Source organism: Puma concolor, chromosome B3, assembly GCF_028749965.1.
Source record: "Puma concolor isolate L17-30 chromosome B3, mPumCon1.1.hap2, whole genome shotgun sequence".
NCBI lineage: Eukaryota > Metazoa > Chordata > Mammalia > Carnivora > Felidae > Puma > Puma concolor.
The window spans coordinates 110,381,313-110,395,041 of record NC_141672.1 but is presented as its reverse complement, the minus strand read 5'-3'; the positions used below and the strand labels follow the sequence as shown (position 1 = coordinate 110,395,041).

Sequence of the window (13,729 nt, the reverse complement as noted above, 5' to 3'; positions counted from 1 at the left end):
GAGCCATCTTTATGCCTGTAGTGATTTACTCAGTACCCTGCACTTGGTAGGTATTCTATGAATATTCATACAGATATTACTTCCCTCGGATGGGGGGAGCTACTGCGAGAAGGGCAAATAAACATGGAGGAACATGTGCACATACCCACCCATGACCATACACCAGAATGTTACCCAGAGATTCTAGAGAAGACTTCCACCCCCAGGGGGCTCACTGACCTAACACCCACTCCCTGACTAACGGCCCATAAACCACACGCATCAAGCTGAGCCACACAGCCTGCTTCGCCCATTGAGCACCCAGGAGAAATAGAAAATAGTGTCTGCACAACACGCGGACACAGTGAGAGAGGACTTCAACCACCCCCCTCACCTCAGTCTGGTCATTCTTTTTTTCTTTTTCTTCTCTCTTGTGACGGCACAGTGATTCAGTCTGGTCTCTCTAATTAAGTTGTTTCTTTCCAGGGCATCTTCTAACTCAGGCAAAAGGCCTGAAGGGCAAAGCATCCTGTGATGGGAACCCAAACCACCCCCTCAAGCAATAGGGACTGCCCCGAGGCCAGCGTGACAGACCCCAGGACAATGACGGACCTGACCTGTACTGCCCACCTGCCCGTACCCAGCGGCCTTTGTCCCCCGGTTTCCTTATATAAACCTGCAAGTATTTTCAGCACCTTAGGGACGCTACTCTGCGGTCTTTCTGGTGTTGGCCTCACTGAAATTCCTCTCAGCTGGCCACATGCACGCACAAGGCAGGGTATCTCACTAGGACCAAAGGTCCTTCAACTCACCAGTCGACTCGAAATAAATGAAACACTTTCAAGGGACTACTAAGTGGCTGAAAAAACAGTACCTAAATGGCACCTGAGAACAGCCCATCTCTCCCAACTACCATTACTTCACTTCCTCGCACGGAAAAAGTAATGTCTAGGCACAGGTGTGCCTGGCTCTAGATCACCGACACATTCCCACGTGTGAGGCTAAAAAGGCCTAACTGGCCCGGCAGACGCAACCCCGTGGCTGCTCGCTGTGGACTCTGGGCAGCTGCTTTTCTGCTTCCACCCCCCAGGCTCCCAACCAGAGGAGCCCTGGTCTCTGCCCGACTCAAGTGTGTGGGTTCCACTTTTCAAAAAATTCTCTGACCTTTCCCAGGATCCTTCTAATGAGGAAGTTTCGAGATGCTTAAACCAAAGCAGACTGGTTTTTCCATTGCTGGCCATCATAAAAAACTTCTCATCCAGCTGGCTAAGCAGCAGCGTGCACACATGGCCCACCGTGTTGGTCGAGCACGATTTTAAAGGCTTTGTAGGCATGATCTCAGTCCTCACAACTTTGTAGGTAGACTATTTTCTCCATTTCCCTGAGGTTTGGAGAAGTTAAATGTCGTGCCCAAGGTTACACATTTTAAGTAGCCCCATCAGAATGCAAACCCTGCCTTTTGTCACGATGATCGAGTGGGAAAACTGGCCGTAATATTTTGTAGCTCCTTCCAACTAAGAGTCCATCCCTCTACTTTCTTAGTCCTGACTTGATCACATGACTTGCTTTCGCCAACAGGACATTAACACACCTGATGTACTCACAGGTTTCAATGGTGTTGAGCATTGTGGGTTACCCCACTCTTATCACTGAAACCCCAAGACCATCATAGGAAGAAGCCAGGGCGTTAGCCTCTCGGAGGATGAGCGAAAACACGAGGCAAGGTCCAACCAACCAGCTCACAAACTCAGAGGAAGTAATAAACTGTTGTTTTTAAACTACTAAGTGTTGGGCTGGTTTATTACCCAGCGAAAGCTACCTGAAATAATCTCGAAGTTATCACCAGTAAGTCACTATCAACAAGCAGGAACAAATAAAAATGCGAAGCAAAGAAAAAGTCTCTTCAGTCTTCCCCATTTTCCCTCAAGGACATAATGAGAAGTAACCGAGTTTAAATTTCATCAGGAAAGAATATATTTAGACCAGAGGAAGAACTTCCTGGCAGCAAGGAAGCCTAAAGACAGAGGCAGGGAGATTCACTGTCTCAGTGTCACCCTCACTCAGGTTTCCAGGAATCCTCCACTCACTGTTCTCGCCCAGAAATCATGTTGTGTAAGAATACCATTCCACAGCCCAGGCCTTACAGGGAATTCTTACGGGACTTCTGGAGAAGACGCCAACAGCAGGAGTCTGAAGAGTAGAGCAGTCAGGCCAGGCTGCCTGTACACACTGCTCATTGGAGCAGAAGTCCTAGTGACTTCCCCTCCTTAGCTGGGCAAGTAATGAACTCTCCAGCACAGAGATCTGTCCAGAGAGTCGTCTGGCTCACAAAGCCACTCTTCATGCCAAAGAACAGTAATTGGTGGAGCCGGAAAAGAAATTCCTGAGAAAGTGGGGGCAGTACTGGGCAGAAGGGGAAAAGCAAGTCGGTTATTCCAGGAATGAGCTGAAACTTTCCTCTCTTCGGAACAGACATCAAGTTAGAACTCTCCATCAAGGACACAGAGCATGGTACATGGAAGGCAGTGGGAAGAGAGAAACACAGGACTAGATTCAGGACTGCGTTAAAAGTAGAAGACACGAGGGGCGCCTGGGTGGCGCAGTCGGTTAAGCGTCCGACTTCAGCCAGGTCACGATCTCGCGGTCCGTGAGTTCGAGCACCGCGTCAGGCTCTGGGCTGATGGCTCAGAGCCTGGAGCCTGTTTCCGATTCTGTGTCTCCCTCTCTCTCTGCCCCTTCCCCGTTCATGCTCTGTCTCTCTCTGTCCCAAAAATAAATAAACGTTGAAAAAAAAAAATTTAAAAAAAAAAAAAAAAAAGTAGAAGACACGAGTTCTTGGCCCAGTTTCCCTGTTGATTCCTGTGTGTTCTGGCACAAGTTAATCACACATCCACCCATTTAACAGCCCTTCAAAGGCAAGCTATCCTCTGCTGTTACATTAGAGACTGGGGATACGGAGATGAGGGAGACCTGTCCCCTGACTTGAGGAAACTCAGACTAGACAGAGAAAAACAAACTCTGAGCTGCGGTTTCCACAACTGAAAAATGGGCAAGAGACAAGGCTGTTGTCAACAGTAAATGAGAAAAGTCACTAAGGCACATAATACAGCACCTGGTACATAACAGATCCTCAATAAAGTCATTATTTATTATAGTAAGAAAGGGATGGACAGGACACTGCACCAAAGGAATACAGAGAAGGAGCACTTAATCCACTTTGGGAAGAGGCTGGTTCCCGGAACGCTTCTTGAAAGACATGTCTGAGCTAAACGGTAACATTATTACCATGGTAACAATATAACTAAGCTAAACAGTAACGTTATTTATTAATAGCTTACTGAGGAAGCCCTTTTAATTCTCACAAGCATACAAATAAGTGTGTAATTTGCAATTACTGCTCTTTGGCATGAAAGATCCTCATTTTACAGATGAATAAATAACTCAAGAGTTTACATACCCTGTATGTAAAAGACTTAAGATTTGAACTTGAACTGGCAGATCCCCAAGCCTTGGTGCTATACTTAAAAAGTTGAGCAGACTTAGTCTAGAAAAGATATGAGTGTGAGGGACGGGGCGGGCTAGGGAAGTAAGGTTCCCAGGAAAGGCAAGTAATAATATGAGCAACAGTGAGAACACACAAGGTACAGCTCGAAAAAGGAATGAAATGTCACTGGGTCTCAAGTTCTTCACAAACTACACGAAGGCATAAGGGAGGCAATTAGCCTTTGTCAGGCCCTTCTTTACGCAAACCCTTTTGCAAGTTGCTTTCCGTATGTCATTTCCTTAATCCTCACAATAACCTAGGAGTAGGCAAGAGGATTCAATTTTATAGATGATACAATGGCTTTGCGCCACCAGAGCTCTTTACAACACAAATGGTCCCTCCGAGTGAGATTTAGAGGTCATTCGCAGCCCTCGAACCCAGCCCCATGCTCAAAACATGTTCGTTTCTCCTCTCCTTTCAGTTACTCCTATTTCCTAGAAATCAATATACAAACAAAAATATTCTATCCTGGAACTCAGAGGTCTTAAAAAAAAAAAAAAAAAAAAACGAATAAGGTCCATATACCGCCGGAAAAGCGTTCCCCACGCAAGTCATACCACACCTCCTTATTGACAGGTTTCTTAATGGCCATTAGAAAAAGGACAAAATGGTAGTGCAGTTAGAAAGTAGAAGGCTTTCTACAGTTTTCCATTTTAAGATTATAGTTTGATGCATATACACCTGTGAACCCACCACCAAAATCAAGATCTACTATTTTGATTACTCCAGAAAGTTCCCTCATATTCCTTTGAAGGCAATCCCCACTCCAGCCCCCATAACCCTCAGGCAACCACTAATCTAATTACGTTACTGTGGACTAATTACGTTTGTTGTAGATACTCATATAAATGGAATCATACAGTATATATTCTATTGTGTAGAGCTTATTTTTACTCAGCATGGTGTTTTTGAGATTCATCCAAACTGTTATCAACTGTTTGTTCATTTTTATTGTTGAGCTGCATTCCATTGTTTGAATATATCAAAATTTGTTTATTTCAATCGTCTGGTGATGAGTATTTTGGCTGTTTCTAGTATGGGACTACTGTAAATAAAGATGGCATGAACATTTGTTCACAAGTCTTTGTGTGGACAAATGTATTCATTTCTCTTAATATGGAGAAGTAGGGTTGATGGATTGATTGTATGGTTTAATTTTAAAAGAAACCACCAAACTCTCTTTCAAAGTGGTTGTCCCTTTTCCTGGCTGCTTTTAAGAAACTTGCTTTATCACTAGTTTTCAGCAACATCACTGTTTCTGTTTGCTTTGGGTTTTTTTACAGCGTTATTGGTATATAATTTTCACACAATAAACCCCAACACTTAAAGTGAATCATTTGATGAATCTATATATGTGATCGTCACCACAATTAAGATTATAAATATATCACCCCCACAAGTCTCCTTGTGCTCCTTTGTAATTCTTCCCTTCCTCCCCTTTCCCTCACTCCCCAGGCAACCACGGATTTGCATTTCATCACTGCAGATCAGTTTGCAATTTCTAGCATTATATAAATGGAATCACACAGTATGTGCTCTTTTTTTGTCTGTTTTACTTTTTCACGTATCAATGGTTTATTCTTTTTATTGCTGAGTAATATCCTAGCGTATGGATGTGCCACAATTTGTTTATCCATTCAACTACTGACGGACGTTTGGGTTATTTCTAGTTTTGGGCTTATACAAATAAAACTGCTCTCAACATTCACGGGCTTGAACGGACATATGCCTTCATTTCTTCAGGGAAAATCCTAAGAGTGAAATGGCTGCATGTAGAGTAGGCACATGCTTAACATTTTAGGAAACAGATAAGCTGTTTTTCAACATGCTTGCACCATTTCACATTTCGGCCTGCAGTGTCTGAGAGTTCCAGTTGCTGTGCATCCACAGTAACACATGGGCAGACTCTGCAGACGTTCCAGACATTCCAGTGGGTGTGGAAGCATAGCTCACTGTGATCTGAATTTACATCTCCCTCATGACTAATGATATTCAATTATCTCTTCATGTGCTTATAAGCCACTCATCTATCTTCATTAGTAAAGTGTCTGTTCAAATGTTTACCCATTTTTTCCAACCGGGTGATGTTTTTGTTATCACACTGTGAGAGGTCTTTATGTATTTTAGACAATGTCACTTGATAGATAAAGGTTTTGTCAATATCTTCTCTTCATGTGGCTTGACTTTTCATTTTTGTATCTTTTGAACAGCAAATGTTTTCATTTAGATGAACTTCAATTTCTTGACTATTCCTTTACAGTTTGTGCCTTTTGTGACCTATTTAAAAACTCATGCTAAAACAGAGGTCACTAAGATAGTTTGTTTTCTTTCGAAAGTCTTATCGTTTTAACTCGTACAGTTAGATCTAAGATCCACTGAGAGTTCATCTTTGTTTACGGTGTGAGGTAACAGAGGGGGTTCATTTTTGTGCAAACGGATATACAGCTGTTCCAGAGTCATTTGTCGACAAGATTATCCTTCCACTACTGAACTACCCTGGAATCTTTGTCAAAACCCAACTGACTACATGTATGTGTCTATTTCTGAATTCTTCCTTCTGTTCTATTTGATCTGCTTAGCTTCACACCAATAGAACACTATTGATTATCATAGCTTTATAATAAATCTGGAAATCAGGTAGTCTAAATGCCCCAACTTTGTTGTTGTTCTTCAAAGCTGTTTTGGCTATTCTAGGTCCTTTGCATTTCCACACACATTTCAGACACAATTGGTCAATTCTACAAATAGGTTACTGAGATTTTCAATGGGATGGCCTTCTATCTACACATCAATTAAAGCAAAACTGATGCCTTACCAATCCTGACAGTGGGGGTGGTTGCATAACAATGTGAACGTATTTACTGCCGGAAGTGTATGCTTAAAAATCATTAAGATAGTAAATTTTATGTTACATACATTTTACAGTTTTTTTTTTTTTAATTTTTTTTTTTTTTTTCAATGTTTATTTATTTTTAGGACAGAGAGAGACAGAGCATGAACGGGCGAGGGGCAGAGAGAGAGGGAGACACAGAATCAGAAACAGGCTCCAGGCTCTGAGCCATCAGCCCAGAGCCCGACGCGGGGCTCGAACTCACGGACCGCGAGATCGTGACCTGGCTGAAGTCGGACGCTTAACCGACTGCGCCACCCAGGCGCCCAACATTTTACAGTTTTTTTAAAAGCAATTCCAATCTCAGGATTTTTCACCTAATCTACCTTTGCTCCTAAGCCGTGGGCGGATTCCATCAGCCCACCCCGCTCCTCCTCAGCCCTCCCCCTCCTTGAACTTGACACCCTTAGCACACTGCAACGCGATCCACAGCACTGTGTCTTCCATTCTTCTGTCCTCTGGCTTCTTCATCTTTTTCTTTTTCCTAACAAGCTTGATTGAGGTATAATTTATATGTAATTTACATGCGAAGTGGTGCAAGTGGTCACAGCCACTGTAGCCGAAGGTTTGACGTTGGATAAATCCAGCCATCTACCACCTCAAGACAGAACGTTTCCAACCACCCCCCAAAAGTACCCTCATGCTTTTGATGTTCATTTCTCCCTAGACTTTCTGTCACTACAGATCCGTTGTTGTTTTCTCCATAATTTTATATAAACGGAAACAGTTTGTACTGTTGTGTATCAGGCTTCTTTCACGCAACATAAATGTATTTTGAGATTTAGCATCAGTAGCCTGTTCCTTTTCACCGGTGAATAGTACACTGTTACAGGAATAGACTGTAATTTCTCTCTTTGCTGATTGAAGAACATTTTGGTTTTTTCTACCATGTATACAGTTGCTTTCAACATGTGTATAGGAATCTGTATGGACATATGTGTTTCATTTATCTTGGATACACATCTAAGAGTGTATTATCATACAGTAAGTGTGTATGTACCTTTCTTTAAAAAAAAAAAAATCAGTTTCTTTTATAGTCAAACTCACATCCAGTCAGTCATGGCTTTGGGTCTATGCACTGTCTAGTCCAGTGGGAGGATGGTGACACTGGCGATTGGGTAACTAAGCTCCCATTGGGGCTCCGGCCTGGGCTTACTGGGTGACCATGGCTGTCACAGCCTCAGCTAACAGGTGTAACCTGTAACAGGCCAGACCAAAACAAGAGGGGGAACTTGCTGCCCTAGCCATCAAACTCACTAGTCAAAGACCTGGTGCGCCTGACTGGCTTCAGTTAGTACAGTATGGGACTCTTGATCTCAGGGTCACGAGTTCAAGCCCCACCTTAGATGTAAAGATTACTTCAAAAATAACTAATAGTCGGGGCGCCTGGGTGGCTCAGTCGGTTGGGCGACCGACTTCGGCTTAGGTCATGATCTCATGGTCCTTGAGTTCGAGCCCCGCGTCAGGCTCTGTGCTGACAGCTCAGAGCCTGGAGCCTGTTTGGGATTCTGTGTCTCCCTCTCTCTCTGACCCTCCCCCGTTCATGCTCTGTCTCTCTCTGTCTCAAAAATAAATAAACGTTAAAAAAAAAATTTTTTTTAAATAAATAAATAATAGTCAAAGACTTGTTAATAAAAATTAAAAATACTATTCAATGGCTTTTACACCACAACAAAACACACAAGAGGATGCAACAACTTTTGATTTCAGCTCAAATTTAAAGCATACTAACTAGCAAGTAATTTCTTACCTCTGTGCATAATCTTGTGCTTCTCCCTCAGGTATGTCAGACCTTTTATTACCTGGAGGAAAGACAATGTAACAAGATGGGAAACTGAAGTGGGGGTGGTTAAAATACAGTCAGCCTCTCTATTTTAAAATGATATAGAAAATATTTCAACTAACATCGCAAAATTGCCATCTTCCCTTATTTTTTATTTGATTTCCAACCTGTCATATCAAGAAAGCATCTTTTTAGATGATATATAGTTATTTTTAAGCAATGTTGATTATTGCAAGTTTATACAACTTTACAAACCCCTGTGCTTGGGGCTCCTGGATGGTTCAGTCGGTTGAGCATCTGACTCTTGATTTTGGCTCAGGTCATGATCTCACGGTTCATGAGATTGAGCCCATGTCAGACTCTGTGCTGACAGTGCACACAGACTGCTTGGGATTGATTCTTTCCCTCTCTCTCTCTCTCTCTCTCTCTCTCTCTCCCTCTCTCCCTCTCTCTCTCTGCCCCTGTCCCTCTCGCGCACGTGCATGCTCTCAAAGTAAATAAACTTATATAGGAAGGAAGGAAGGGAGAGAAAGAAACAAAGAAAGAAGAAAAAGAAAAGGAAAAGAAAAAGAAAAAGGAAAGAAAAAGAAAAAAGAAAACGTGCTTGGATTCGTTTTTTTTCTAAAGCTACAAATATAAAAAGAGGCCTTCTCCTGCCACAAATGGGAATTCTTTTGGATATCCCATCTATTTCTCCAGATACAGATTTTAAGATAAAGGAAGTCGCTTTTCTAGTTCTGGAGACAGAGACAGACAGAGAGAGAGAGTATGTTGTATCTAGGATTTAGACAGAGAAAATTCTAGTGAGAAAACCCCACTTTCCTTACAAACTTCCCTTAGCTAACTTACTATCTTCCTCCCTTGTCCATTTCCTGCCAACTCATTAACTTATCAATGAGGGAATTTGGAAGAAAAATTATACAATATACTCACAGCAATGCTAACTTTTCCTAAAATTTGTTCAGGAATTCTTCCAGCTTTCTTCAGGACTTGATCCAAGGAACCCCCATCCTAAGAACAAGAACACCAACCCATTTAGTGACAGCGTTTTTAACTATCCTTTCAAGTGTTAAACTTCGGCAGGAAAGTGAATGCCACATGTGGCAAATCCTCCTGGAAGGGTACCCTTTGGTTTGTTCCAGACCTCAAAGACAGAAATGTACAGCATTGTGGGAGCTATCAAATAACTAGAAACTCAAATCGTGAATAATCATTAAACCAAGGACTAATTCAGGGATCAAAAAAAAAAAAAAAAAGACTTGCACTGGGGCACTTGGCTGGCTCAGTCAGTGGAATATGTGATTCCTGATCTCAGGGTTGTGAGTTCAAGCCCCATACTGGGTGTAGAGATTACTTAAAAATAAAATCTTAAAAAGGTTTGCACTGAACTGACAGAACAATGTATGGTTGGGACCAGAGGCTCTAGAGGCAAACTGTCTAAATTCACCAACTCTGTTGCTTCCTATCAGGAGAACTCTGACCAGGTTACTCACAACTTGTAAAACGGGGATGATATCTTAAAGCTATTAAAATAATCATAGGGCTATTATAAGTATTAAACAAGCTGGTACATACAAAGGTCTCAGAACAACATCTAGCCCACAGTAAGTGCTCGATAAATGTTAGCCATTTGATCATCAGCGTATGTCACAACTTGTATTGGAGATTATCCTAAAAACTCACAGCTAATCGAAAGAAAAACGTCATAGAAAGCAACAATTCCTTCCACAAATCCTACCAAGTGCCGTGAACAGTGTTAGGTTCTATGGAAGATAAAGATACAAAGAACTACTTCTTGTCCTTGTTAAATGTACAAACTAGTAGGGTAAATATACAGACTCTGAATATAACGAAACAGGATATAGGTTTAAGAAAACGGTACACATGCAGAAGAGAGAAGAAATTCTGACTTCACTTAAAAGATGGCATTTGAGTTTATGTCTTACTCAAAAAAGGAGTATGACTTCTATACCTGGAAAGGGGGAGGTACACGGCAGAAAGGGAGAATGCAACACACGACACACGTGGGATATGAAGCCAGCCTCTGTGGGGCTCACACACCACGGCCTTCTCATTCGTGGATTCTACACTGTAACCTGAGATCGTGAAGAAAAGCTTCACTCAAGGAACCCTGACGTAGCGAGGCACGGCTACATTCATAGGCCATGGCTTCCAGCTGCCAATTATCAGTCGCAATTTAAAATCATCCTCAGAAGTAGAGACAATTCGTGCAAATTCAGACTGATTTTTAGAGTATCTCATCTACACTGAGCAGTTACCAGTATCATCTATCATTTATTAACCACCTCTGTGAAAGGTATAGGGATATGTGAGAAACTAGGGATAGAAAAAACTAGACACAGGAGGAAACACACACACACACACACACACACACACACTCACACTCTGCTTGGGGAGACAAAACACTCAACAAGGCAAGGCACCTTAAATTCTCCTCTGAAACAAGGCAGGAACCGAACAGTTGAATGAGGAGAAGAGACATCACTACAGGTGCTCAGAGGAGGAAGCAATTCCTAGGCAAAGTGGCAAAGGAAGGACTGGAAACAGGAGGGACACGGAAACCACACCTCAGAAGCTGACGAGACATGGCCAAGCAGAAAGACATCCCTGTAAGCTTCCTGCCTCCAAAGTCACCCAGCCGCGATGACATATCCGGGAGCATAAGGTCACAGAACAAAGCACAACACGATTAAAAAGAAGGACAGAACATAATCCCACTCTTATAGACATAAAAAAATGTTTGTGTAACTCACACAAAACCAGAACATCCAAAGTGTCATCAAAAGCTATTTCTAGTCTATGTAGGAAGACAATCAGGGATTTTGGTTGCATGATAGTTTCTTCTCCGTGCTTTTCTAGGGTTTATAAATTTTCTACAATGAACAAATGTTTTGCCCTTTTAAATTACTGAATTCCTTTAAGAAAGTGGAGAATTAAATCTACAATCAATTCAGAGCACTTACTGAGTATCCATTTTGTGCAAAGGCACTGTAAGATAGATACAACACTGCTTTCTTTTGAGACAGTGAGAAACTAAGATTCATTCAGGGGTACAGACTCCTCAGGAAATGTCTACTAAAATAATGCTAAAAAAAATAGATTATCCACTGAAAGATTCTAAGCTTATGCAAAGGAGTGTTGGACTAATCACTTTCTGTCACAGTCAACTCTGGATCACAGATGCTGAGGGAAAAGAAAGCAGGACAGGTGTGAATTCTCAAATGCACCTGAATAGCCCCAAACATGTTTGTCTTCTATTAATGGTGGGCGGGTCAGTTGACCCAGGAGCACAATGGAAGATCCTAAATTTCAACCTAAAATTTCCTATGTGCCATACTTTCCACCCAGACACGAGGAATCACTGATCTAGAACCCAACAGAACTCCCATGGGAACACATTTATTTTTTCCAAGAGTCCTTGGAAGAGCCCTGCCCAAGCTGTGACCCAGGCTGAGGTGTGAGTCACCCTGTGAGCCTGGCTGCCTTCACGATGCTGCAGATCCCTGGTGGCCGAGTCAGGACATCAGAGCCCAGGTAACCACACCCAAGTCTCCCAGAAACATAATAGCACCTCTCAGTTTCCTTCGCCAATGGGAAGAGGAACTCCAGTGCACAAAGTTTCCAAGCCATTTCTCTTTTGCTTCCAGTTGAATGTGGTTTCAGATCCTTTGTTTGATTGGCTGCCTGATTATCAGGGAGGAGGACTATGCACTGAAAACTAGGTAACAAAGCAACTCTGTCAAAATCTGATTCAAATGAGGTAGAAAAGCTAACCCCGTGGTTCTCAGGTTCCACAGCCTAGGACAGCAGGCAGCCCAGCTCACACTTTTCCCTGGGGTTGTGGTACACATTCCTATTAAAAAGGAAAAAAACTCGGCTCTCTTTCCTTTCACCTCCTTCAGAGCTATAAGCAGAGTTACAGTTGTGAACAATGGGATTAGCAAGATTCAAGAAGCATGAACCACAGTCAGAATTACCCAGGGCTGCCTCCAACTCACCTTACAACCTTTTAATTCCACTTCACTGTTGCCAAGAACTTGCCTTCCCTGACTAAAGCTGCTGAAATTGTGCTTATTTTTAGAAGGCAATTATTAAGTAAGTCAATGGCGCTTTTGTGAAGGTTTTCTATAGAAGAGACAAATGCTTTATGGGGGGTGGGGGGGGAGAGAGATCAAAAGCTTTTCCTCCTGCATGAGAACCATCAGCCCTGAGTCCTCAGTTCTCTGGGTGCTCAGCTACCACCTGAGGAGGAATCTACCTCCCCAAAGGCAAGAGCATTCCTGTTCTGACCGGGGGGCATCCATTTACTCCTTGAGTCTCAAAAATTCAGACTGGGCAGCACAAGCACAGTTTACTTCTACAAAAGTCAGCCCCTGGCTGAGTGCTTTAGAAGATGGGGCCCAATGGATGCCAGTGACACAAATTCACTTTAAAATGCGTCTAAGAAATGATGTGAGCAATGGACAGATAGATGGGCAACATGTGGTAAAGCAGACATAGCAGAACAGTAATTGCGGAATCTAGGTGGGGGGTTTACAGTGTACATTATACAGTTCCTTCACCTTGCTTTGTGTTTGAAACCATCATGATAAAAAGCTGGGGGAAATGTTAATGACCTAGAACACACAAGGACTGTGACACACACAGAAACAAAGAACCTCTGAAGTTGGGATGTGGTTAATGAACAGAGCTCTATGTGACACCTTTGAGAGGTGGAAGCTGAGACAAAGCAGAAATACCCAAAGAGAAGTAGCCACCAGCAGTCAGAATTTTCCTGTCAGAGGCGGCCAGGATGGGAGCTCTCCTGCAGAAAGGACTACTCAGGGACCAAGAAGGGGTGAGAGGGTCCAGGGTTAGACCAGAGAGCTACTCTGGAGCATGGCTGCCTGGATTTCAGGCCACAACAGCTTCACTACAGGGTTCCATCTCTGGTAGCTCTGAGCCTCTCCACTAAAATCAACAGACTGTTCCAGCTGCTCTCTGGGCCTATGGATATCTAGGAACAGAAGACTCTATTGTGGACTCCAAGGCCTAACTCTCTCCCACTGGGTCCCAGGCCTGTCCATGCCCTCCGCCATCTTGGCCTCCTTCATTCGGCCGCTCGACACCTATCACCTAATAGATGTCAAACGCTGTGCTTGGCCTTCAAAAGGTTTTGACCCTCCCACCTTCTGAAAGGCAGTTTTCTAGGCTCGGGCCCCTCCCTGGGTAACTCCAGAGATATCTTCTGCTTCAGAGACTTGTGAGGGAGGATCCTACCCTACCCACAGAGCCAAATCCACTGGAGGAACGCTGACCTGCAGATACTGAAACTGGGCCAAGAGAACGGGAAGCCAACCCCTGTCATGTCCTGAGTCATCCTGTCCTCTTGGAGGGAAGGGTTGAGTGGCAAGGACAGAGCAAGAGGTACAAAGGTTGTGATCAGTATCTATGAATCCAAAGTGAATGAAGGATTTCACAATGAGCAAGCCTCACCACAGATCAATTTAAGACAAATTAAAAAAAAAAAAAA

At 43.0% G+C, this 13,729-nt stretch overlaps 1 protein-coding gene across 3 annotated transcripts in view; it reads right to left on the bottom strand.

Moving 5' to 3' along the window:
• MAP2K1 (mitogen-activated protein kinase kinase 1) overlaps window positions 1-13,729 on the bottom strand; it is a 79,389-nt gene that overhangs the window by 22,758 nt on the left and 42,902 nt on the right. For all 3 annotated transcript variants that reach the window (XM_025919190.2, XM_086710998.1, XM_086710999.1), the window contains exons 4-5: window positions 9,130-9,207; window positions 8,164-8,215 (exon numbers count right to left, since the gene is read on the bottom strand). In XM_025919190.2, coding sequence (XP_025774975.2) covers window positions 8,164-8,215; window positions 9,130-9,207 — 130 coding nt within the window. The remainder of the gene's footprint in view (window positions 1-8,163; window positions 8,216-9,129; window positions 9,208-13,729) is intronic.